Source organism: Penicillium vulpinum (assembly GCF_028829585.1).
Source record: "Penicillium vulpinum strain IBT 29486 chromosome Unknown utg000003l_segment0_segment0, whole genome shotgun sequence".
Classification (NCBI taxonomy): Eukaryota; Fungi; Ascomycota; class Eurotiomycetes; order Eurotiales; family Aspergillaceae; genus Penicillium; species Penicillium vulpinum.
The window spans coordinates 219,423-244,772 of record NW_026643243.1 but is presented as its reverse complement, the minus strand read 5'-3'; the positions used below and the strand labels follow the sequence as shown (position 1 = coordinate 244,772).

The window sequence follows — 25,350 nt, the reverse complement described above, 5'->3', positions numbered from 1 at the left end:
TATACGACCAGTCCAAACCATAACAAAAGCCGCCCACGGAGGGCGAGCAATAATCACATCATGTACAAGCATGTGTAATGCACAATCTCCAATTAAAATAAGCAAAAGAAGTAGATGATGGTCCTTTTCTAGACTATACGAGTGGACCCTTGCAGATAATACCCCAGTTACTGCCTGAGGCCACCCGTTGCCATGTGAGACGGAGCTTGTTTGGGAATTTATGCTCCACCCCTTGCCCGTCATTCCCGATGGCTTCTTTACTCTTGACTTGATCTCTTTCAAAGGTCCAAAGCTATTCATTCATTACTTGGATGAGCCCTGTCGACATTCCCTGTCAGACCGGAGTAGCTAGCTGGGCTAAATTATTGCACAATGGACGACATGGCAAGCCATTATCAGGTGATGGAGGAGCTAGGGAGTGAGCTGATCCAAGCCTTGTTTTTTTTTTTTCGGGCATTTCCGCCGGCTAACTGTATTCTCCGTTTGCAGGTGGCAGTTTCGGGGTTGTTTACAAGGCCATTGACAAGACCGACGGTGAAATCGTTGCCATTAAACACGTACGCGTTCATGATTCTTCGATCTTCGGGGTTCGATTTCCCGCCTTTTCGTTTCATAATTGACCCCCTTTTCAGATCGATCTCGAGTCTAGCGAGGATGATATCCAGGAAATCCAACAGGAAATTTCTGTTTTGGCTACCTGCGCTAGCCCCTACGTTACACAATACAAAGCAAGTTTTCTTAAGGGGCACAAACTATGGATTGTTATGGAATACCTCGGAGGTGGTTCCTGTTTGGATTTGGTACGTTTCTTGCTATTTTTACAGTGAGGTACATTGCTAACCGTCCCAGTTAAAACCTGGATGTTTTAACGAAGCTCATGTGGCCATAGTCTGCAGAGAACTCCTTTTAGGCTTGGATTACTTGCACAGCGAAGGCAAAATCCATCGTGATGTCAAGGCCGCCAATGTTCTCCTTTCTCACACTGGAAAGGTGAAGCTGGCAGACTTTGGTGTCGCTGCACAGTTAGTCAATATCAAGTCGCAGCGCAATACATTCGTCGGAACTCCTTTCTGGATGGCACCGGAGGTGATCCAGCAGGCTGGATACGATTTCAAAGCAGACATTTGGTCTTTAGGTATCACGGCAATCGAGATGATTAACGGAGAGCCCCCACATGCCAGCACACACCCGATGAAAGTTCTATTCCTGATCCCGAAGAACCCCGCCCCCCGCCTTGAGGGCAATGAGTACAGCAACACATTCAAGGACTTCATTGCACAATGCCTGACAAAAGACCCGGATCTTCGGCCGAGCGCAAAGGAGCTCTTGAGACACAAGTTTATCCGCAGTGCGGGTAAGCCTGAGTCACTCCAAGAATTGATTCATCGCAAGCAGGACTGGGATGGTGGCCGTGGTGACGGGAGAGACGTGAAATACTATGCCGAGTCTCTCAACACCATGACTAGACCCGGTGATCTTGATGATGAAGATTGGGTCTTTGACACAGTCAAGGCTCCGCCAATGTGGAAGCCTAAGGGCACGGATTGGATGACATTCGACGAGGAGGACGAAAACACGCCCGATCCAGCCAAGATGCTCGAAGAGCTGCATATAAGCCCACCGCCACCACCTAAGCACCAGGCCAATTCCACCGTCCGCCGAGCTCCCACTGATCGATCTCCGTCTGTCAGACGGGCTAACACCAAGCGTCGCTCAAGTGGTGTCAAACAACCTCTTGGCCTGGACTTAAGCTACGGCAACAGCCCGTCTACTGTCAGACAGTTCCGCCGGGTATCGGACAAAGTCCCTACCGATCTAAACCCAGTTAAGCAGGGTGTTGATGAAAATCAAAGCCCGAAGACGGTGCCCATCGACTCTTCAAGCAAGGAGGCTCAGCTTGGGCGACGTGCATATAGCAAGGCAGTGGGGCTCTCCTGTCAGGAAGTCCTGTCAACCACAGGAGATGGCGATAAACGTGAGGCGATCTCCAGACTTGCCGAAGCCTGGAGCGACCTGGAAATGGTCGACCCCGAAGGTCTCTATCACATCGTCCGGATCATGAACGAGAAGCTTCAAGCAGACGCTCGCCTCTCTACTCTTCTTCCACCCACACAGCCCGATTCTCCCTCGCGGCCACGCCTCGTGCTGGCCCAAAATAACCCACACCTCAAAAGCCACCGTCGTCGCCAATCATACGTCCCCGAACCCCAACCTCAGACACCCCCATCCGTCCCCGCTCAAGCTGCACCCGGTATGGAACACACTAAACAACTATCTGACGTCCTCTACCAGCGATGGTCAGAAGGTCTCCGCAACCGCTGGGGTGGGGCCTAGTCTCACCCTCAACCATCCTCACGTCTCAAACATCAACCTCAACAAACCTTACTACTTCTTCTTCCATTCGCTGTATAGACCCAATCTGGCGTTCTGATACTTGTACAACTCTTTGCCATTGGCTGCATCTTTGGTGTCCGTTCGTTCGTTCTGTTTACTGTCACTTACTCGGGTGGGACTGGTCCCGGAGTTTCTAATGATCTGGTGTAATCTTTTTGCGCTTTCTTCTGTACCCTCTTTTCCCTGACAGAATGCTGCCTGTGCTTCTGTCTTTGTCTATTGGTCCTTAGGGTCTTTTGTGTGATTTTGTCTGGGTATTTTCCACGAGTACTAGCACATACTACGTCTGAAATGTGATAAACGTCTTGATTTTTGCTCATTACATTGCTTGGTATTTTGTAATTCGATATACACCGTGCAAGTTTAGTTAGTCACGTATGCGGCATCTGTCCCTGACTAGGTAGAACCTGAACACTCGTTCACCTGGACATGGGTATAAGAGTTGCTATATGTAAGATAGCACTCTGAATACCGGTGGCTCTGGGCCTTGTGATACTTGCATGGGTGCATGCGATTTCGTGGCAGAACTTGACTTTGAATTGAGGGGGTTATATCATAGCTATGCTGCCCCGTAAATTCTGTTCCTGTGTTTGCGGGAATAAACTGCATTATCATAAATGCACGGCCGATAGCATCTGGTTTGATCTTGTAGCCGAAGAGTTCTGGTACGGGGACGTCTGTTTGCTCGTGGAGGATAGAGAGTGTGTGGATTTCGTGAAGGAGTGGTTTCTCAAGTTTGCTGGTGAGTCTGTGTAGTTGCATCCGCGCTACCCATTTTGTGCTGCCATCTAATTCGAGAATCTTGGCCAGATGGATGCCACCCTTGTTGTATATTGGGAGGATGTGACAAGTTTGGGTTGTTGATCTCCCCTTTTGCTGTTCTTCAAGTTGATGCCAAATTCCTGGAGAGCGACCCAGTCTATCTCGGGTACATGGTTGTCGTTTTCGATGTTTGTTTTCTAATTGAGAGATTCCATGTTTACTCCAGGCGAAGCTGGGAGAGAAACACACAGATGTGGAATTTTAGGACCTTGAAACGGGTCTAGTCGGAATATGGATATGCAGGACAATGAGTCAGATCATTATTATTGCAACTAGCGTGGTGATATAGGTATCTTCTGTTGTTTCATACATAGATTTAAAGTAAAATAAGCATAAATAAACTTTAGGGGGGAAAGAGACCTGGGTCAAACTAGGTGCATGTGCAAACCACCTGGGCAAACGCCTCTCCCCATCATGGCCTGATAACAGCATGCAGGGTTAGAATTTCAAGAATACCAGTTAGGCTATAAGAAGGTGTCTTTGGGGATGTGTGTATTTGCGCTGGACTTACACTCCATAGCTGAAGTAGGAAGGTGGATCCTTCCCGAGAATAGTCTCCACTTTGAATATCACTGACATCTTATAAAGATCTATAGAGAGCAAAGACAGAAACGTATAGAAGACCAATGCCTATGTTCCTGTCCAAGTAGGATTTAAAAAGGTAAAAGTGAAAAAATAATCGAACCCCCAAAAAATCCACTTCTTGCCATTGACATAAAAAATAGCCCATCCGAGCTGCGCACTCGTTTCGCGGCGAAGCATCCTTAATTTCTGCCCTCAATACGCGCAAAGTAAAGTGGGGTGAATTCCCACCGGCATTCGAGTCCAAAGAAGACCGTCCTTCCTTCTTGAATTTTTTTTTTCAAAAAAAGTTTTTTTGAAGGAATACTAGGTATCTAATTTTTCCAACGGCCTGCTATACGCCATTGCAGAAAAATCATGCGCCACCTTTGCACCAGGTTGACTAAACATGTCCAATTCAAGCTAGCAAAGATTGATCCGTCTTTCCTCCTGTGTGGCATGATGATGGTCAAGTTCTTTGAGAATTGGCTAGTTAGATCGGACCGGGAAAGTATTAGTTTATATTTGGAATCCCATGCTTTGATCTGCATGGTCAGGCCATTCATCCATAACCTTTCATCTATTACCCTAAGCTGCTGACACTTACATAGGTCCTGTCAGTTATCTTGTACCCGTACCGAGCATAATGATTATGTACATAGTCTATAGTAGGTGGGTACCTAGTACCACCGATATGTTAATGGATATATAAGAAGTACAAAATTATGCTGTTAAGCTTATGCCAAACTCCAAGCCCTCAAAACTTCGAAAATGGCTGGAACATAATGTGGCATGCCCTATAACTTGGGATACAAAGCTGTGTTGGCTCAAATATCCTGCAGCTATCCCCTCTCTCATGCATTAACCCGGTGAAAGGAACGCCAGGCCGGACTCAAAACCGTTGGTTCTGACCAGACAAAGGATGTCAGTAGTCTTGAAAGCTAGAGGAGAAGACACGGTTCTTGCTAATACAAAAATCCAATGACTGTAACTACTATTCAAGTGAAGGATCTGAGCAATAACCAAATTGAAGAAGTACAACTCAAAATCTTAAAATCTTTACAACTTGTAATCACTCATCGGATATTTTACCCCCACATGACCATGTCGAACATAAATGACAAGAGCGACAAAGCTACAACGGCTTTCTATAACACTATCATTAGCAGGGGGACCACAGTGATTGAGGTTGATCTAATGACCAAGACCGCCTTTTGCGCTACAACCAAGCGCCAGCAGAACCATCCAACAAGATCTGCACCCGAACCTGTAGTTGAAAGAAAGGATAAGCAAGTGAGTGTACCCCCTGTATATATGGATGCTTTTGTCTCTTTGACGGCAATTAATCACATGAACAGTCATCAAAGGGTGATCATGCCCGAGTCACAATATTGCATGCACTTGTGATTTTTGAATACACCCTAGGGGTTCTACTTTTGCTGTTAACCTTATTTTTATGAATAAATTATATATATGAATGAAGAAACCTGACGACATGTTGATTGAGAAAGAGTTTATATATATATATACATCAGCAATGGCCGCTTATTTTGAAGGTAAAGAGCCTCGGAGGGATAAATGTGTAACGTTATTACTGACTGCCAATATTTCTGAGAGTTGCCTATACAACGCATCAACCTGCTTCCTGACTTATGAAAAAGATAAAACAAAGAATCCATGAAAGAATATTAGCGCATAGGTATGTAGTAGATGTGGGATTTTATACTTTGGGCGTCGTCAACATGCTTCTTGGCTTTCAAAAATGACAAAGGACGAAACCCATGAAGTAATACTACTGTTTATGTTCTCGGTACACAGTACGGAGTAGGTATGTAGGATTTCATATTTCGGGAAGTCTGAACTGTGACTTGACCGCATCTACAAATTGAACCCAATACCCTGTGGACCAATTGTTTCTTATACTTTACATTCAGTGAATTATTGATTCCCAACTTTTGATCGTGCGCTCGTCAGCTTAATAACCCATTTTCATCATCATGGAGATTGATCACTGCTTAAATTACCTTCATGAAGCCGAAGAAGGAATATGGATGCGTAGACTCAATCAGGTCGTCGCAGATAACAGGCTTGCCGCTTGGCTTTCAAAGTTGCTTCCAGGAGAACCATCTTGCCACTTCGAGACCAAAGTTACGAAAGGATGCCATAACCTCTGCCACAAACTGTTCTCGGAGGATGGAACAGCGTATTTGCTTCGTTTACCTCTCGTTAGAAGGGTTGCTCTTGATTACGCCGACGAGAAGGTGGCTATGGAAGTGGAAGCTTATAAGTTGATTCGAAAGAACACCACTATGCCAGTTCCAAAGATCTATGCTTGGGGTCTTGCTAATGCCAATCCACTTGGCCTTGGTCCGTTCATATTAATGGAAGTTATTGAGGGTGTCACCCTCGGAGAGCGATTTTGTGAAGATTCATTGCTACTCAAGAAAGAGATTCAGGATTGTGATATCGAAGCTATCTACAGACAGATGGCCAAATTCATGCTACAGCTCTTCAAGATCGACTTCCCACGTATTGGAAGTCTACCGACGCCAATAACATGGTTTCCTGCTCATGCACGTCCACTTTCGATGAAAGTGCACGATCTTCTACATGACGCAGGGGTGAATGCCTTTGGTTGGTTTCTCTATCCTTGATACCTACACTCCTACTAATTCAACGAATCTACTAGGTAACCGAACCCAGGGCTTTTCGACAACTAGCGAGTATTTGCACTATACTATCCGCCAAGACCTACAACAGATCCGAGATCAAACTAACTCAATCATTGAGCAGCAGGAAGGAGAATCAAATTTTGCCTCGCTGAAGATTCTAGAATCCATGATACCCGAGATGGTGAACAAAGACTACGATCAAGGCCCTTTCAAACTTATCTGCGACCACCTTTGCCCGCTAAACGTGATCGTAAGGAGCCAAGACGATCTCACAATCGTTGGGATGGTGGATCTAGAATGGGTTTATGTGGGCCCAGCCCAGTTGTTCGCATCGGCACCTTGGTGGCGTATTTTCGATCATTCAAGCTACGGACCTTCAGAACCTGTGAATGGAGAGCCTCTAGAGATATCCAATCACTATCTCAGACATGCTGAGATGTTCAAGCGCGTCTTAGATGAAGAGGAGGGAAAGTTATCAGAGCCTCATGAGAAAGAACTCTCTAAGCTCATTGCATGGTCTGAGGAATCAGGTGCTATGTGGCTCCATGAACTTGCTTCCAATCCATTCTTTAACTGTTCTAATTTACCTTTCAAGCAGCTACAGCAAAAGTTGGGGGCTGAAAAATGGAGAAAACAAATGGATGAGATTTTGGGCCAGGATGAATCAAAAGAACTCCTGGAAAAGAAGCCAGGCGAGCTGGAGATATATACCAAGAAGGTGGAGAAGGTCGTTGATTACAAAGCTCTGCTAGACAATGGTGATATGACAAAGGAGGAATTTGTCACTAAAGTCAGCGATTTCTTGGTAAATGGAGATACCAGCGAAAGCAGTCTCTTGGATAAATGGATACGACCTTGGTGGTGAAGCGAGAAAAGCGAGAACAGGGAACACACAATGGAGTCACATGAAATGGCTCCAAATAGTTGAATAGTCTTTTTTTCCCCATGAGAATACGGTCAAGGGAGGTCTATTGAGTGAGGTATGTTGAAGGGGATGGTTTTGTTGAGAGCAATTGAATAGTTTTTAAAGTTGATTTCTAGTGCTAGATATAGAATTCTATCAAATATCTTTTCAGTTTCAACATTTAGTCCAATAGACCTCTGATTGAGCGGAGTTTAGCTGAGTAGAGTTTCTATGCTATGTAAATATACTTATACAAGAGGGAGAGATTAGGCTTCGGTGCTGTCTTCGGGGACATCCATACCTTCTGCTTCCCCATCCTTCGTCTTTCGGGACATCCACTCATGACGCAAGAGCCCTAGAGCCGTTGGCCGATCTTTAGGATCCCATTGTAGCGCTTTTCGTATCCACTGCAGGAAGCCTTCCACATCCTCGCCGTCGATATTATCAGCTGCCAGGCTCTCTAAGCTTCGATCGGGTATGGGAGCTTGGCCCGCCCATTTCCCTTCTTCATCCCAGAACATGGAGCCTAGCCGCATCTTGTGGCAAAACTCTGGTGGAGGAGGACCAAGTAGAGCAACCAGCTCTGCGATGTGCACCCGATCATCAAAGGCTCCATCCGAGTTTCGTCCATCAATGAGCCCTTGAGAACTGGTGTAATTCCATGCCTGGGTGGACTATGTAAGGTTCCTTCTTTTCCCTCCAGTGGATGTACTCACAGCTATAGCAGTAGCCCAAATATCTGCCCTGTGGTCGCATTTCGATTTCAGGACCTGTTCAGGAGACCTGCAATGTTTTTCGACAATACCGGACATCTCATTATCTGGGAAGTTCAGAATGAGGGGAACGCCGTCGCCTGGTAGTATCATTGGGGTGATAAGCTCGTCATTGCTAGGTCCAGCAACTCGTCTGTGGTCGGAACCAACATTTAATGCTGCGTTTGGCATTATGCCTATTCTGGTATCAGTTATCTGTCCCTCAAAAACGATGGCGAGGGAATATACGGGCAGTGAGATAACAATCAGTGTGTAGGAAGTCCACCAGGACTAGCATTTGTTTCATTGTAGACCTCATCGACTCGATATCCAGCTTGTCTCCTAAATGCATCTGTCCTGGTTCTAGCGGGGGTCCCTCATGGACCACACAAATATGAGGGCCGCGAGGACCCTTGATTGAAAAACGATCGCTAACTTTGTGAAGAGGGCACTCGCTTTGCTGGTATAATTTTGGTGGGTGGAGCCGCCCATAAGTCTTGAGCATATGGTCCACCACATAGATCTTCAAGACAACCATTCTGGGCTCCCTGTTGTTGACTAAGGGTTAGGGAAGTATTCTTCCCGCTCGAATAAAATACTCACATTATATCAACAGCATACCAAACAGTTGCTGTGGGCCCATAGCCGATTTTATGTAGAATTTGGTACCTGTTGTTCAGGATTTTTTCATCCTCAACGGGATACGTATATGTCTCGCTGGGCTCATACCCCATTGCAAGCTCTTCTTCAATCTTGAGAGATGAATCCAGTAGCCCGAGATCAAAGACTGGGAAGACTCTCGGATTGGACGTCCATTGCGATGAACATCGACGCGACCAGGCTGTTTTTCGATCAAAGGGGGAACTCAGTTTGTGCCCAAAACTAGGAAGTCGGGAAGAAATTCCCCATTTGTGAACAACCCTAGCATGGTAAGAAATACGAAGAGTACTCGCTCTCCAGTTCATGACGAAGACGCGCAGTTGTTGGCAAATGCGCGTTTGGCTACGGAGTAGGTGCGGTGGAATGAGGGATGACAGGTCACCCCTGTATATTCCCGAGGTCTATTTATATCTGGACTGGTCGTTTTCTTTTATCACTTCCTCATCACCAGAAGAGCATTGACTTGAATTTTTTATTCATTTTTTAGGAGGCAAAGAGGGCCATCTTCACTATAATTGGGGAAATAAGTACCACATAGTTGTAACGCCCAATTCTTAGTGTGCAGCCGCTAAAAATAAGCTTAAACAACCTTAGCCATCAAGTCCTCTCCTTCTTCCCGAAGACCCCATACGCTGAGTTTGGGCTCGGTCTGCTACGCAAACCCACCAGGGTTTCTTAATGCTTCAATCTATACGCCATTGTAGGCAACCAGGAGTTGGAATGTATTTAGGCTAACTACATATGTTAACTAAATACATATAAGATCTAAGAAAGAGGATATCACCTTAGGGGACACTCCCCATGTATTCCGTGAGACTTGTTAAATGACAAATAGAGGCCAAATGTTCAGCCATGAGTTTGCCGAAGAGCTTTCACAGGAATTGCCCGGTGTGATTTGAGGATCTGTATGGATCTACAACTCGGGTAATGTTGCCTACATACTCCGTACATATGCACATACTTTCCTATGCAGTTTGTCTCATAATTCAATCGCGCCTTGAAGTAGGACAAACAGCCCTGTTCTTTCTAATGTCACTTCCTTATATGTACATACTTCTCTATACTATGTAACTTCTCAATATTGGCCCCATACATGTGTATATTTCTACGTTGCAGCCAGTTCATTCGTCAAGTCACACCCTACCAGTGTAAGTTGTGAGGTATACAATATAATTCGTCAAAGCATTAGCTTACTTGAAGATTACAGACATGTACAGTCTATTCTGTGCAGGGGGCTTATCTTGCACTAGACATCAAATAAGCACAATGCTTCAGTCTTGAACAGACTAGAAACGGCGATATTTGCAGTTAAGATAATGTATACTGAATCACAGAGTATTGAATTATGATCTATCATTTGTTTCAAACAGTGTGTTAAGTACAAAATATCAATTTATACCCAAAATTATGTATATGCCAAGACCATCTAGGCATGAAACAGGCTTAATACGCTAATTAATTCCCCCTGAAACACAGCCCGTGGACTGTGGGGATCTGTGGGCTGGACTCAGGAGAGACCAATATCACAGCTATTATTTTTTCCCCCTTCTTCAACTCTCCTCATTCTCTGTCTTTTTTGGGTTTTTGTTGTTTTTTCTCTCTTATGACTTTTTGAAATATCTTGATCTCTCCTAACTGGCTGGTCCACAATGGAGAGTCTACCGGGAGCGGAGAGCCTCATCCCTGGTCCATTTCCGGACCAGATTTCAACGGCAACGGACTCTGCTTCCGAACTCTCCCATTCCAATCTCTCACGCTCATCATCTCTCGCTCAGAAAAAAGGTTCACTACCTCGTACGGCCCGTCATGCCAAACGCCTCACTTTGAACTTCCCCATCAACCCGAACGAACCTGAAATACCCGATTCCAACATCACCTCACCCGGCTCCATAACCCCAGTTACACAGTCCTCAACTCGCCCCTCCCCCGCTCAGCCTCCGGGAACACCTATGGCATTTGATGTCCCAGATGATGGCTATGACTTCCTGCGGGCCATCGCCTCGCAGGAACGGAAGGTCATGGAGCTTCGCGAGGAGCTCACTCGGGCCGAAGCAGACTTAGTGACAATCAAGAAACAATGGGCACTGTCTGAAAAGTCTAGGAAGCGGGCGGAGATTAACCACGCGGAACCACTGATTCCCCTTCGGTCGCCTGATTTCTCGACACCCGAGGTTTCAAGTTCACACGTCCGGGAACAGAGCATGAGCTCAGTTACGAGCTCCACAGTGTCACAGGAACGGATTAGCCGAGATTTAGACCGACGGGCTAGCGTACGTGCTGCCGCTACACCAGGAACCAAGATTGGGACTAATGGTCGGCGAGTGTTTCATGGCACACATACACGGACTTTGTCTCTTTTGTCGCCAGTCTCAGGTCTCAGCAGTTCTTCCCGCGGAGAACTCGGTCACCCAAATCCTGAACGCGTGGGCCGCAGTCCGCGGTCTGCGACATTACCGTCTGTCGAACGCAATAATGCAGCTATGATGAGTACACAACTAGATGAGAGCCAGGTACCAGAACATCTACTCGCACAGTGGCAGAAGACTCTTCCTCCCCCTTCGCGGGAAGCCTTGGTACGCACAGGCAAGCAAATGGCATCCGACCTACGCGAGGGTCTGTGGACATTTTTGGAAGATATCCGACAAGCTACAGTGGGCGAAGAAGGAATCAACGGCACGCAAACACGAAAATCACCATCCAACTCATTGGCACCACCAAATGGTCGGAAGCGGGATTCGTTGGCGGGATCCCGGAGTCGAGAAAGGTTATTAGCAGACGGTCAGCTATCACGCTCATCGTCGTCGTCTTCGCGGGGGAGGGGGCCAGCGGCCGAGACAAAAACTGGTAAAGACACCAAGCCGGCGGAAATTTCCACGTCTTTCTGGAACGAATTCGGCATTGATACACCCGCTCAGAAGTCTCCCCACGCTCCACGCACCCCCTCCGGCAACAAAGCCGCCAGCAGAAACGAGGCGACCGAAGCCGAACAGCGCGATCACCTCTCCAGTAATGCAACCGACGCGCAAGATGAAGATCTCGACAACTGGGATGACTGGGACACGCCCCCATCCGGAAAGAAGACGCATACACCCTCATCGAGCCGATCAACGGTTGCATCGAAACGTGATCAGTCGCCCACCACACAGGGTAGCAGCCCCCGAACCAGCGCTAGGTACCGTTCGACCTTTTCTGATTTTATCTATGACAACCTCGTTATGCGCTGACCACGCTCCTAGCTTTGGCGATTTGAACCCGGCTTCCTCTGCACTTGATCCTAGTGTCTCTGAAGGCATTCCCTGGCCTGCAATTACCAAGCTGGCTCCCTCGAAGCTTCAGCGTACTGCATCCAATCTGATGGCAGAATGGGAACGCTCGCTATCGCCTTCTCCAGAGCGAACTGGCTCTTCACTCAATCGCAAGGACAGTAAGAAGGACTAGGGTTCTTTCTTTCCTTTCATGTATATATTTGCTACCTCTTCTTCGGCCCTATCTACGGAATTACGTAGGGCTACGACCTTCGAACTATACCATACGAGAGCGTTGCTTCTTCTCTTGTCGATACATTGCCTTCTCTTTGCTACCTTTGAAGTTTGTGCAGGTTTCGATCTGCTTTCGAGATCTGTCGAGATCTGTTGAAATACCAGTTGGTTTGATCACGATAAATGCTTTTTTTTTGGTTCTCTAGCTTCACGAATACAACGAATTTTCATTCTATCTTCAAATTTACTCTTGAAAATTCATCAGCTCTTCTAAGCTTGTTTATTGTTCTATCCACAGCTTATACCGATAACGGCACGATGATTTTACGGAGTCGGGATATCACGTGCAAATATGCGCTTTGGGCTTTTCTAGTCGCCCGTAAAATAAATTTGCGGTTCAGTTACTCGCCTCCGCAAGATCTCCGCGTTCTTTATCTTACTTGTTCACGCGATTTATTTTCTCGCCGAGGTCCAGTGGATTGATCATTCAGACCAGTTTGGATCTGATCCAACAAGAACGATCTACGACCATATTCAATCCAACATCTACCCGCGTCAACTTTCATTATGGCCTTTCCAGGCACCACGGGCACCACGATCCCGATGACCTCCCTGGGAGGTAATCCGGGCACCCAGGGAATGAATGAACAAGAACAGGCTATGGTTAAGATGGTTCGTTCTCAATGCTAATGTAAATTTCGTCCAATGCTAATGAAGCTCGACATAGATGCAAGCTGGTATGGAGTCTTGCCCTATCAAGACAGTCATCTCAGGTACCATGGGGTTCGGTCTTGGTGGTGCTTTCGGTCTCTTCATGGCCAGTGTAAGTTGCGAAATTGAATACATAATTGATGTCTGAATTTCCGTATCTAACATTTACCCGCTCTAGATGTCATACGACTCGACATTCACACCCCAGGGCCGTGCCATCGCCGACCTCCCATGGCGCGAACAAGTCCGCCGCGGTTTCAAGGACATGGGCGCCCGCTCCTGGTCGTCTGCTAAGAACTTCGGTATTGTCGGTGCGCTCTATTCCGGCACTGAGTGCTGCATCGAAGGTCTCCGTGCAAAGAACGATCTTACCAACAGTGTTGCCGCTGGTTGTGTCACTGGTGGTATTCTCGGCGCAAAGGCGGGTCCCCAGGCTGCTGCCTTCGGTTGCGCCGGTTTTGCGGCATTCAGTGCGGCTATTGATGCCTACATGAGAATGCCCGCTGACGAGTAAACGCTCCATTCGGATCCGACTTGAATGCACAACCTCGTCATCTCGTCGGTTAGCTCTTTTGCTGCCAGGCGGTTTTTGACTTCTTGCGCTTTTCAATCTGTACATTTCCACGGCATCTGGCGTTCTGGTATAGAACGGAAGCATTGCGGGCGTTTTGGTTGTTATTATTTATTCTCCTCTGGGTGTATGGTTCTTCTTGCCTGTCTCCCTTGCGTTGCATGTCGTGTTTGACACCTGCATTGTATGGCCTCGGCTCGGTGGCTCACTCCATATTAGATCCTTTTGGGTCTGACTCTTTACTCTTTTGTACAATACCAAGCGTGGACATACATACACCACTGGCCTTTTGAGACTCACCTCTCACAATTGATACCAAATTATTTTATGCCTATATTATTATTAACCAAAATTTGAAGAACCTCATAAAATCCGGCGGCTAATATTCAAATATCCGACTTGTGTCGAATTCCCCCCCCCCTTCTTTCTCTAGCAGGGCGAGACCGTATACTATGTCCATCCCAAATGTAAACTTGAACTGGATCAGTACTCGACCACTATAGACACGTCCCAGTTTACTCCTTTATAGGTCCAAAGTCTGGCCAAGAATACAGTTTGTTCGATTTCTTCAATTTATACACAGTCCTAAGGCAGCACAATATACTTCTCCAGGTGCTTGGGAATGGAACCACGCAGGTTCTTGCTCTCCAGCCAGGTGCTGGAAAACAAGCGATCCGCATAACGATAAGCACCGTCACAGAGAATGGTCACAACGGTGTTACCCTTGCCCAACTTCTCGGCAACCTCCTTAGCGGCCACCACGTTCATCGCGGAACTGGCACCAAGGTACAGACCCTCCTCATCCAGGCAGCGGTAAACCATCTCGATGGTCTTTTCATCACTGATGTTCACAGAGCCATCCAGCAAGTCAATATCGGGCTGAAGGTTATCTGTCACACGGCCCTGGCCGATACCCTCAGTGATACTGCTGCCAGAGCGGTCGATCAGGGTACCACCACTTTGGATGTAGCTGTGGAGAACACTGCCCGGAGGATCGGCGAGGAAGCTCTTGACACGTCCGTCACTGACAGTCTTCAGATAGCGGGTAGTACCAGCCAGGGTACCTCCGGTTCCGGTAGCGCATGTAAAGGCGTCGATCTTGCCCTCGGTCTGTGCCCAGATCTCCGGTCCGGTAGTATCAATGTGTGCTTGACGGTTGGCAATGTTGTCGAACTGGTTGGTCCAGACTGCATTGTCCAATGACTCGGCGTGCCGGCGCGCCTGGTGGTTGTAGTTCTGGGGGTTGTCGAAGGCCACAGCGGGGACCGGGTATACCTCTGCGCCCAGTAGACGGAGCAAGTCAATCTTGCCCTGCGACTGGGTGTTTGGCATATAGATCACGAGCTTGTAGCCCTTGGACCGGCATACATGCGCCAGTCCAATTCCAGTGTTTCCGGCCGTTCCCTCAACCACGGTGCCACCTGGTTTCAGGAGTCCCTTCTCCTCTGCATCTTTGACCACGAAGAGCGCTGCTCGGTCCTTCACGCTACCTCCGGGGTTTTGGAATTCTGCCTTGCCAAGAATATTGCAGCCAGTCTGCTCAGACAGCTTCTTCAGTCGGATAAGCGGGGTATTGCCAATCGCTGCAGTACCCAAGATTAGCTTAAAAATGTATGCAAGGGTGCGGTGCGCTCGGAGCTAGACATACCCTCGGTCAATCCATTGACAACGCCCTGGGCTGTTGACACCCGGGTGCAGTATGCAGTAGACCCCTCGCCAGCAGCACGAGCCGCCGTAGTGGCAAACCGCCGGACACTTTGACGAAACATCTTGAATTGACTTACAAGACAAGAACAAATGGTCCCATCGACCCCGGGGAAATGACGAGCTCCCGCACCTCCGATGGTCGGCATTAGTCAGATCACGTGCACAAGGTTACTACCCTTATCGGCTATCGGCCACCCGTTTTGGGCTGTTTGTTTACCGCCAAGGCCTCCAGTCCTTTGATCGGTCCCGCAGTCTGCGGTGCTTTTCGCCTTCGGATAATCAACACTCAACAACAACACAACAATGCCTGGCAGAGTCGCCGCCCGTTCGACATCTGCGACAACACGGAGGTCGTCAGCACAGCCCTCTGTGTCTGGGCGTGCTGGGTCCGTTACTCCGTCGTTTGCGATCCCCGAAGAACCAACAGAGCCAGCATCATCCCCCACTTTACGTCGCGATGTGTGCTTGATCTTTGCGGATGCTCAACGCTCAACTACCGGTCATCGAAAGCTTGTTGTGCGCTTGCGGAAGCTCCAAGAGTTCTCTTGTGGTATCTCACAAAAGAAGCATAACAAGGGAAAGGACCACGGGTCCGAGGAAGCATTGATTCCCGGTGAGGAAACTGAGGCCGAGAAGGAATTCAACGTGGAAGTCGGCCGCTGCATGCTTCGTATTCTCACCATTAAGAAGAGCGAACCTGTTGGAGACCGAGTTTTGCGCTTTTTGGGTACTTTCCTCACCCATGCCTCGGAGAAAGATAATGAGATTTTTGCTTCCGGTGAAGATGAGGACCATAGTCCCGAGACACCAACTGCCCGCCTTACATCTAGCCTTATTGCGCTAATGGCACCCGTCATGGGCGCCAAGGATAAGATGGTGCGCTTCCGCGCAACCCAAATTACTGCCCACATTGTGAACTCGCTAGAATCGATCGACGACGAGTTATATCATACGATAAGACAGGGTCTTCTAAAACGTCTTCGTGACAAGGAGGCTTCTGTGCGGGTGCAAGCAGTCCTAGGATTAGGACGTCTGGCGGGAGATGACGGAGAAGACGACAACTCTGACAACTCTGCTCTTTTGGAAAAGCTGGTCGAAATTATGCAAAACGATACAAGCGCCGACGTCCGCAAAACGCTCCTCACAAACCTCCCCCTCGCTCCAATGACGCTCCCTTATCTTCTTGAGCGCGCCCGTGATCTGGATGCCCCTACCAGACGCGCACTGTACTCACGCCTTCTACCTACCTTGGGCGACTTCCGCCATTTGTCTTTATCGATGAGAGAAAAGCTCCTCAGGTGGGGTTTACGTGATCGTGATGAAAGTGTTCGCAAGGCCACAGCCAAACTGTTCTATGACAGATGGGTCGAGGATTGCGCTGGCACGAACAATGACCCGAATCAGGGACCGACTGGCCAGCGCTCTGAACCTGACATCAATGCGCTACTTGAACTTCTGGAGAGAATCGACGTTGTTAATTCTGGAATGGAAAGCGGAATTGCACATGAGGCGATGCGCGGCTTCTGGGAGGGCCGTGCGGACTATCGTGAAGCTGTCGTCTTTAACGAGCCTTTCTGGGAAAATCTAACCGGTGAATCCGCGTTCTTACTCCGGTCCTTTAATGACTTCTGCCGCGTAGAGAATGAAGGCAAGTACGACAGCCTTGCAGACGACAAGATGCCCGAGGTCACCGCGATGGCCTATTACCTAGGCAAATACATCACTAATCTCTTGGAGCGGAAGAAAATTTCTAAAGAGTCTGGTGAAGCGAACGATGATGACGCTGTCGAGCACGAATTTGTTGTGGAACAATTGCTCCACATCGCCATCACTCTAGATTACAGCGACGAGGTCGGTCGACGAAAGATGTTCGCACTCCTGCGAGAAACTCTGGCTGTACCAGAACTCCCGGAAGAGAGTACCAAACTCGTCGTTGAGACACTTCGCTCTGTCTGCGGACCTGATGCTGCGGCTGAGGCCGAATTTTGCAGTGTTGTTCTCGAAGCTATTGCTGAGGTTCACGACACCATCACGACCGAGGATAGCTTTGTTTCTGCTAGATCTGAAATCAGTGACGACACTAGCAGACGATCCGAAACTCCGGGGGATGAAGAGGTCACCCCCTTTAATAAGGAAGAAGCCAAGGCCAAGATCGTTCGCGAGATTGTTATCAATATGAAGTGTCTGTATATTGCTCAGTGCATGTTGCAGAATGTCCAGGGTCACTTGCAACAAAACATGAACTTGGTTACTATGCTCAATAACCTTGTGGTGCCTGCTGTTCGCAGCCACGAAGCCCCAATCAGAGAGCGTGGTCTCTTGTGCTTGGGCCTGTGCTGTCTGCTCGACAGGGTTAGTATATTCTCTTTTAATCGAAGACGAGGCTTGCTAATGATTGATTTTTTTACAGAATTTGGCCGAAGAAAACATGACCCTCTTCATTCACTGTTATAGCAAGGGTCACGAAGCATTGCAGGTTACGGCTTTACAAATCCTTTGCGATATGATCACGACTCACCCATCCCTACTCGCCCCCGTGACCCAGGCTGATGGCGAGACCGTCACGCCACCCGCCATGCACAAGCCTTTGCTTAAGGTTTTCGCCCGAGCTTTGCGTGCTAACTCTCCTAGCAGCGTGCAGTCCGGAGCAGCCGCCGCTCTTTGCAAGCTGCTACTCACTGGCACTTTCACTCCCTCTGGGCCAAATGTCTCACCTGCAATCCAAGAACTTAATCAGAATGCTGTTGAATCTCTGTTGCTGTCCCTTGTGGTCTCCTTCTACCACCCACGCACTCGTGGAAATCCGGCACTACGACAGTCATTGGCTTATTTCTTCCCTGTATACTGCCATTCTCGCGTGGAAAATACGCAGCATATGCGCCGAGTGGCTGTACCAGTGGTCCGTGCCGTAATGAATGCCGCGGAGGAGCACTACTCGCTCGAGGCCGAGGAGGACAGTGATGGGGAAATCGATCCAAGCGTCGGAGAGCGCGAGGTCAAGGCTCTCATGACTGGTGTCATTGGTATGCTTTCTGAGTGGACTGATGAGCGCCGAGTCGTTGGCCTCGGTGGCGAACGGATTCTGGCTGGCGGTGCTGCAAACTCCAATGTTTATGGATGGGTTCACCTCGCCCTGGTTAAAGAGATTCTCGAGCGTGTCCTCGGTATCAGCGCTGCTGCAAATCGCTGCTCACGCGAGGAACGCAAACTGCTCTTCTCTCTCCTCAGTAAGCTTTACTTTGCTGCTCCTACAGTACCCGCACGAGCCAGCTCCCGTGCCCCTGAAGGCGATGATCAATTCCGAACTAGCATTCGCAGTGTTACTGGTGTCGAGATCGACCCTGAAAATACTGCCCTTGCGACTGAGGTCAAGGAGCTATTGGACCAAACCATTGAAGAGGGTATCGCCGCTGAAGCCTCCAGCCGAAATGCTCTCGTCAAGGCCAAGAATGCTATCCTCAAGATCCTTGCCGTTGCACAGGATGGTCGCGCTGCTAGCGCTCGTCCTCGCGAAGGCACTGAAGACCCTGATAACGATGGGGCTAGTGTACGCTCTAGTAGTGTTCGTCGCTCGGTGGACCCTACTGGGGGTTACAGTCGTCGTCATGTCTCTGTTGAACCAAGTATCATGGAGGAAGACGAGGGCGAAGGTGACAGCCGTTTTGCTTCTGCTACAGCCAATCGGCCCATTGTCTCTATCGAACCCAGTATTATGGAAGAAGATGAAGAAGATGATCATGATACTAGTCGGGGGACAATAATCAAGGAAGAGATGGGTGATGAGTGATGATTCCCAAGGTCATTCCTAGGTTTTGGTTGGCGTTGGTTGAAGTTTAGGGTTGGGTTAGGGTTCTGTACATATTTTCAGTTTTGATTTTTTTTCCCCCTTCGAATACCATTTGCATGTTTGAATGTCAGTACACGAGCTACCCCCATGCACCATACATGTTTCAATATGCATCCACGTGATATGCCACGTGATGGTATATTTTTGACAGCCGCAGAGAGAGACTTCACATTTGGAATGTTTACATATGTACGGAGTAAATTGTCCATCTTGTCTATCTTGTCTATCTTTGTCTATATATATTGATATATATTGGTCTATATTTATCTCAGTTCTGGCTATGTTTCACTGTATATCTACATTTGTCCTACCCAGTAATTGCTTTTGCCTCTTTATGTATTATACTTATTTGATATCATATACCATGATAGTTCTGGAAGTCTCCAATCAACATTGAACACATTGAAACATTATCTAGCAAGACAGAGACGTTAATATATTATCAATCTACTTACTTCTACCTGACTCGTTCTACTAAATAAGAGACGGCGTTAAAACCGCAGGGATCTGGGCCCGGTTGGGGTTGCACGGTCAAGACCAGTCCGAACACACAATTTCCAGGGGAATTGAAGGATAAGAAGATTCGAAATCAAGAGAGAATACTCCGTATAAAGGATTAATTTGTTAATTTCATAAAACATCTATATAATATCATATTTTGTATATTGTATAATCTCCGACTCCCCCGTGTGAGCCCCCCGAAACTTTTCATTTTCTCTCAAAACTCCACCGAAAGTTGGCTCTTTTCTTCTTCTCCCCCCCCCCCCTTTCCCTTCTCTCCTCCCCCGGGCTTTCTCTTCCATTTTTACCACTCCCTTCTCCGGTATTGTCTTGTCTTCTGCTTTTCTAGCAGAGACATTTTCTCCCCATCTTCCCGGGATTCCCTTGCCGCTCCGTTGGCACCGGACAAGTCAGCGATGGCGGCCGTTTCAGCACCAACCCCCAAGCTGGATCGATACATCGTCATCCACGTTGCAACTACCTGTGACGAGCATGGCGTATATGTCACCAAGGACTCGGCTGAGGTCATTGAGTTAGGATGGATCCTGTTGGACACCAAGACCTGCGAGGAAGTCCGTTCCCCCCCCAACATCTTCTACCCAACATGCAATTTACTCCCGAGGTCAACCCGAAAGCTGACACCTTTTGTTCCCAATTGTTTAGCTGCACCGCGAAAGTGTTCTCGTCAAACCCGTCAATACCCCAATCACCCCGCTTTGCAGTAAGCTCGCCTTGAAAACAACCTTAGATTGCATTGGATTTTGGGAATAAATTTGTGGCTGACAATTCTTTAAAGCGAGTTTGACCACCTTGACATGGGAACACGTTCGCTCCGCAGGCACTTTCCGGGATGCCATCTCTCGATTCGATGCCTTCGCCCAGGAACACCTCACGAGCAAACACCTCGAGTTTGCTTTTGTGACGTTGGACTCGTGGGATCTGCGGGTGCAGCTGCCCCGCGAGGCCCGCGACAAGGCCGTCGTGCTGCCCGCATACCTGCAGCATTCCCGCACGTTCGACCTGCGAACCGAATATCAACGCTGGCAGACCCATCACCCAGAGTCACTACCTTTTGGACCCAGTTCTCTCTCCAACATCTGCGCCGCCCTTGAAGTTGAGCCTGTTCAGTCGTCCCCCCCGATTAAACACAATCTGCCTTTCCACTTGCAAGCTTTGGCCCCCGCTTCCCCCCGCCGTGCCATGGAGGAATCAGTTACTCTCGCCCGCGTGCTTCGTGGTTTGATTCGCAAGTCACAACCGCCCCAGGAACACCCTGAGATCCTCACTCGTCCCATGGATGCTCATGCCGATGTTCGAGCCTTTTTGGCAGAACGGAGCAAGGTGCTACATCTTAGTGGCCTGCCCCACGATACCACTCAGTCTGAGTTGGAGAGCTGGTTCACTCAGTTCGGCGGTCGTCCCATCGCCTTCTGGACTCTTCGAACGCCGGACCAGCACAAGCCCACTGGCACTGGCTTTGCCGTCTTCTCTTCGCACGAGGAGGTGAGTTCACATTCTGATTTTCTTTTTCGTTGTTCTATGATACAAAACTTCCTATGTTGTATCCTTGTGTTTTGCCAGCTAACGGTCTACTAGGCTGCTGAGAGCCTGTGCATGAATGGTCGCGCACTCAACGAAAAGGCGATCGAGGTCTCTCCCTCTTCCAGCCGGGTTCTGGACCGGGCCGCCGAGATCCTCACTCCTTTCCCGCCCTCCAAGAACCGCCCCCGCCCGGGTGACTGGACTTGCCCGTCTTGCGGCTTCTCTAACTTCCAGCGCCGCACAGCATGCTTCCGCTGCTCGTTCCCCGCCATGGCAGCTGCACCAGACCCAATGAACTACGGAAACTACGGCTACGGCCCGCCATCAATGATGCCTCCTCACATGGGTCACGGTGGTCACGGTATGGGTGGTGGTGGTCACTCGCGTGGCATGGGTGGCAACGGTGGAGTTGTCCCCTTCCGTGCTGGTGACTGGAAGTGTGGTTCTGAGGGTTGTGGCTACCACAACTTTGCGAAGAACATCAACTGCCTACGCTGTGGCGCCCCTCGCTCGGGCGCTGCTGTCGTAGCAGACTCAGCATTCCCGTCCCCAATGGATCCACCGTCGCAATTCAATATGGGGCCAAACTCGATGGCTAGCACCCCAGCTCCTGCTCCGTTTGCCTCCACCGCTGGCGGATTCGGTGGTTTCAGCCAGCAGTTTGGTGGCCCGCCCAACAACTACGCCCTACCCTCCGGTGGTCTGGGTAACAACACCCCCGGTGCTTATCCTCCCATGGGTCAGATGAACTCAGGCTATGGTTCTTCCAGCACCTCGCACTCGGCCACCTCCTTCGCCAACCCGGCCACCCAAGCCGCTTTCACCGGTGCGGACCACGGTGTTCCCTCCACCAGTGCTTCAAACGGTGCCTTCTACGGCTCCGATGGTGCCAGTGACCCCTTCGCCTTCTTGTCGAGTGGCCTCGGTGGTCTGACAGTGTCCGATGACTCCCACTCTCGTCGTAACGGCTCCGGTGCCAACAAGTCGCCCGCTTAAATATGGGTATAGTTGTACCTACTTCACGCCCCACTCACGAACTGGGCGCTCACACTTATGTTGTCCATATTGCAACCCTACATTGGGGTCGTTGGTTGATATTCGTTGATACGCATTTGTATAAGGGATTCTGCGGTTTTGGTGCATCGGGTTGGAAGGAGCGGGTTAGCGTTGTCGAAGATTTCGGATTTCTTTTTCTCGCCTTCGCCGCCCTGTGCTTTTTTATCGTTGGTTTTGTTTTTGTGTTCTCTTTTTTCCCCCATATTTGTGATTTCCATCTTGCGCTATATGGTTGTTTTTTATCAAGGGGGATTAAGCCCGTGTTAGGGGTGTGTGGTGCATGTATTTTTTTTTTTTTGAATGTTCCCTCTCTGGTTTCTTGCAGGCATGGACACACGTTGGGTTTGCCCTGCTTTTTTTGGCATTGCATTTTAGATATTTTGTGCTCCCTTTCTGCACTCTTTGGTCATGGGAAGCGTCGGAGAATTCACGGTCTTGATCTGGGTGGGGATATACTGGGACTCCGTTTGGGGTGTTGGGGATTTACTTTGAAGCTTGGGCATCGAATCGAGGATCTCTTCGGGGTCAAAGCACTGTGAATGCAACAAGAAAAACAATATTGTGTCTATATTTCATATTCTCTCGTTATTTAGGTGGTTTGACTATATAAAATTCTAGTTCATCTGGTGTTTATATATATGTTAACATGTATGTGGTAAGGTCTTACAAGTGTACTGTTTAGGTATGCTATTTGGATGGGTTTTATTGAATTCAAAGCTGATTCGAGCCTTTTTCTTCCAAGGAAAGATCCTTCAATATAATGATTCACTTTCATTAGAAGACCGTTGGGAAAAATAAGTCGATTGATAGGTACATGAAATTAGTATAGTGCATCCATACTTAACGGAAGTACCTCGAGAGTTGCGCTTGAGGCAGCCGTAGGCTTTCGCGTCCACCGCCCGGAACCCGTCATTGCTCCAACCCAATTGACCTCAGCTGCTTGACACCCTGCATTGCTCTACTTCTACTTCTTTGCTTCCTTTGAACTTGTTGTTTACAGCAATCTTTGATCACCACTCATTCAGTCATACTTGATTCACAATGTCCGGATACGACCGAGCTCTTTCAGGTAAGCTAGCTCCCCACGCCCAGCTCCCTTTGCTCCTGACCAGGACGAAAGCTGTATGATGCTAACCTATCGCAGTATTCAGGTACGAGACCTTCAAGCTACCCTTCAGCTCTAGAGTTTGTTTTCTAACCCTCTCCCAAGTCCCGATGGACACGTCTTCCAGGTTGAATATGCCATGGAGGCTGTGAAGCGAGGTAAGATCGCCGTTACTTGCAGCTTTATCTGCTCTATCCTCTGCTGTCACTCCCATTTTCTTCATCAAAAGACGCAAATTGCTGATGGCAGGTGATTTTAGGAACTTGCGCGGTTGGTGTCAAAGGCAAGGACATTGTCGTCCTCGGTTGCGAAAAGCGTTCCGCCCTCAAGCTCCAAGATACCCGCATCACTCCCTCCAAGATCGCCCTGGTCGATGACCACATCTGCCTCGCCTTTGCTGGACTGAATGCTGATGCCCGCATCCTTATCGACAAGGCCCGCTTAGAGGCTCAGTCTCACCGGTTGACCGTCGAGGACCCCTCCAGCATCGAGTATATTACGAAATATATTGCTAGTGTTCAGCAGAGATACACACAGAGTGGTGGTGTGCGTCCATTTGGTATCAGTACGCTGGTGGTTGGATTTGACAAGAATGACTCCACCCCGCGACTGTACCAGACCGAGCCATCTGGAATCTACTCGGCCTGGTAGGTGTTTTCCGAGCTTATATCTTGATATTGGATGTACACTAATCTCTCTCCCCTCGTTACAGGAAAGCCAACGCCATCGGTCGTTCCAGCAAGACCGTCCGTGAATTCCTTGAGCGCAACCACCAGGATGATATGGACCGTGAGCAGACAATCCAGCTGACCATCAAGTCTCTGCTTGAGGTTGTGCAGACAGGTGCCAAGAACATCGAAGTCGCTATCATGGCACCCGGTAAGGCTCTTGAGATGCTGCCAGATGACCAGATTGAGGCGTACGTGAAGAACATCGAGACAGAGAAACAGGAGGAAGCAGCCAAGAAGAAGATCCGGGCAGGGACCACCACAGCGGCTATCCTCACCCGGCCGGGTGGCGGCGAGTCGACCGATTAAGTGCTAGACTTGGAAGGATTCAGAGCCTGAGAGGTGATTGGATCGTTGATTTGTTTCAATTTACAGTAGCGTTGGGTCTCTTCCTTGACGGGAATCCAAAATCATGAAGTTTAAAACACATCTCCCGTTTTCTTGTATATTGTATATTGTACATCGATGCAGAAAAGGGTATTGATGCTAAGAGAATTTTCATCTGCCTTGAATTATTGCAAGAAACAGTAACCATCAAATCGTCAACATCATGAAATTGCGCCGTCCCTGCCAATTGTCTTTTCTCCCCCAAAGTGCACAGCTTAACCCATGCGATCCGACACATCTCTGATATTGAAGAGGGAGCGCTCCTTGTCGCGCGCAACACGCTCGTCCTTGAGCATACTTGATATGGTCAGCATCCTGCCAATTAGAAAATCTTGCGTGCCCGACATACCGGTTGTCCATACGAGCATCTTCGCCCTCCACGTGTAGTCGCGCCTCGGGCTCTCGTGCCTCAATGACAAAGTGATTATCACAGTGAGGGCAGTATTCGTCACTGAAAAGCAAAATTAGCCCGCTGCCACTTGGCTTTTGGAAGGTTCCTTGCGTACGTTTCATCGAACTCAGCAGCGTCTTTGCGGAAACACTTCTTGCACTTCTTGCATGCAAAGATCTACCACATGGAATGTCAGACTGCTGGACTTGCGCTAACTGGAGAATAGGGGCATACCATCTCGGTGCTCTTCTCGAGATTGTGGGACTCGCTCTCTTGGTGGCATTCAGCGCAATCAAACCATTTTCGACCTAGATCTCTTCGGTCAATCCCCTGTGATGAAATGCGAGGTCGATTCGAGCATACAGCAGTGCGAGCGGATGGCCACTTGGGCGTTCAGAATGTGTTTACTGCGGAGCGGGGATATTGTATTAGCTATCAGAATTTTGTACTATGGAGATTGAGGGGATCTCGAGCATGAGCATTCTCCAGAGCATCACAAGAAACAGACTTACCACATGGCTATGAAATGTGAAAGAAAAGTGACGGCCAAGTGCGAGATG

The 25,350-nt window shown here is 48.7% G+C and overlaps 10 protein-coding genes across 10 annotated transcripts; 7 read left to right on the top strand and 3 right to left on the bottom strand.

Annotated features, from left to right (window-relative positions):
• Positions 1 to 372: 372 nt before the first annotated feature.
• Positions 373 to 2,334, top strand: N7479_005199 (STE20 family serine/threonine-protein kinase; the record flags this gene model as incomplete). The annotated part of the gene is made up of 4 exons (XM_057252896.1): positions 373 to 418; positions 490 to 557; positions 633 to 800; positions 850 to 2,334. 4 exons carry the CDS (start codon positions 373 to 375, stop codon positions 2,332 to 2,334), a joined length of 1,767 nt encoding a protein of 588 aa, XP_057106758.1.
• A 3,440-nt stretch (positions 2,335 to 5,774) lies between these two features.
• On the top strand, positions 5,775 to 7,314 carry N7479_005198 (phosphotransferase family protein; the record flags this gene model as incomplete). Its single annotated transcript, XM_057252895.1, has 2 exons — positions 5,775 to 6,411; positions 6,467 to 7,314. The coding sequence occupies 2 exons, from the start codon at positions 5,775 to 5,777 to the stop codon at positions 7,312 to 7,314; spliced, it is 1,485 nt and encodes a 494-aa protein (XP_057106757.1).
• Positions 7,315 to 7,619: 305 nt separating this feature from the next.
• On the bottom strand, positions 7,620 to 9,070 carry N7479_005197 (uncharacterized protein; the record flags this gene model as incomplete). The annotated part of the gene is made up of 4 exons (XM_057252894.1): positions 7,620 to 8,018; positions 8,070 to 8,302; positions 8,355 to 8,653; positions 8,709 to 9,070. 4 exons carry the CDS (start codon positions 9,068 to 9,070, stop codon positions 7,620 to 7,622), a joined length of 1,293 nt encoding a protein of 430 aa, XP_057106756.1.
• Positions 9,071 to 10,414: 1,344 nt separating this feature from the next.
• Positions 10,415 to 12,203, top strand: N7479_005196 (DUF4048 domain-containing protein; the record flags this gene model as incomplete). The annotated part of the gene is made up of 2 exons (XM_057252893.1): positions 10,415 to 11,937; positions 12,002 to 12,203. The coding sequence occupies 2 exons, from the start codon at positions 10,415 to 10,417 to the stop codon at positions 12,201 to 12,203; spliced, it is 1,725 nt and encodes a 574-aa protein (XP_057106755.1).
• A 608-nt stretch (positions 12,204 to 12,811) lies between these two features.
• On the top strand, positions 12,812 to 13,469 carry N7479_005195 (translocation channel protein TIM22; the record flags this gene model as incomplete). Its single annotated transcript, XM_057252892.1, has 3 exons — positions 12,812 to 12,916; positions 12,972 to 13,067; positions 13,134 to 13,469. The coding sequence occupies 3 exons, from the start codon at positions 12,812 to 12,814 to the stop codon at positions 13,467 to 13,469; spliced, it is 537 nt and encodes a 178-aa protein (XP_057106754.1).
• Positions 13,470 to 14,111: 642 nt separating this feature from the next.
• Positions 14,112 to 15,379, bottom strand: N7479_005194 (cysteine synthase A; the record flags this gene model as incomplete). The annotated part of the gene is made up of 2 exons (XM_057252891.1): positions 14,112 to 15,109; positions 15,175 to 15,379. The coding sequence occupies 2 exons, from the start codon at positions 15,377 to 15,379 to the stop codon at positions 14,112 to 14,114; spliced, it is 1,203 nt and encodes a 400-aa protein (XP_057106753.1).
• A 157-nt stretch (positions 15,380 to 15,536) lies between these two features.
• On the top strand, positions 15,537 to 19,020 carry N7479_005193 (condensin subunit YCG1; the record flags this gene model as incomplete). The annotated part of the gene is made up of 2 exons (XM_057252890.1): positions 15,537 to 17,585; positions 17,644 to 19,020. The coding sequence occupies 2 exons, from the start codon at positions 15,537 to 15,539 to the stop codon at positions 19,018 to 19,020; spliced, it is 3,426 nt and encodes a 1,141-aa protein (XP_057106752.1).
• Positions 19,021 to 19,997: 977 nt separating this feature from the next.
• On the top strand, positions 19,998 to 22,119 carry N7479_005192 (putative RNA binding protein (Arp); the record flags this gene model as incomplete). The annotated part of the gene is made up of 4 exons (XM_057252889.1): positions 19,998 to 20,153; positions 20,245 to 20,302; positions 20,378 to 21,084; positions 21,178 to 22,119. The coding sequence occupies 4 exons, from the start codon at positions 19,998 to 20,000 to the stop codon at positions 22,117 to 22,119; spliced, it is 1,863 nt and encodes a 620-aa protein (XP_057106751.1).
• Positions 22,120 to 23,220: 1,101 nt separating this feature from the next.
• Positions 23,221 to 24,321, top strand: pre6 (proteasome core particle subunit alpha 4; the record flags this gene model as incomplete). The annotated part of the gene is made up of 5 exons (XM_057252888.1): positions 23,221 to 23,248; positions 23,324 to 23,330; positions 23,390 to 23,442; positions 23,544 to 23,931; positions 23,997 to 24,321. The coding sequence occupies 5 exons, from the start codon at positions 23,221 to 23,223 to the stop codon at positions 24,319 to 24,321; spliced, it is 801 nt and encodes a 266-aa protein (XP_057106750.1).
• Positions 24,322 to 24,614: 293 nt separating this feature from the next.
• N7479_005190 (CHY zinc finger protein) lies at positions 24,615 to 25,307 on the bottom strand (the record flags this gene model as incomplete). The annotated part of the gene is made up of 6 exons (XM_057252887.1): positions 24,615 to 24,696; positions 24,749 to 24,850; positions 24,906 to 24,967; positions 25,025 to 25,098; positions 25,154 to 25,197; positions 25,303 to 25,307. The coding sequence occupies 6 exons, from the start codon at positions 25,305 to 25,307 to the stop codon at positions 24,615 to 24,617; spliced, it is 369 nt and encodes a 122-aa protein (XP_057106749.1).
• Positions 25,308 to 25,350: the final 43 nt, after the last annotated feature.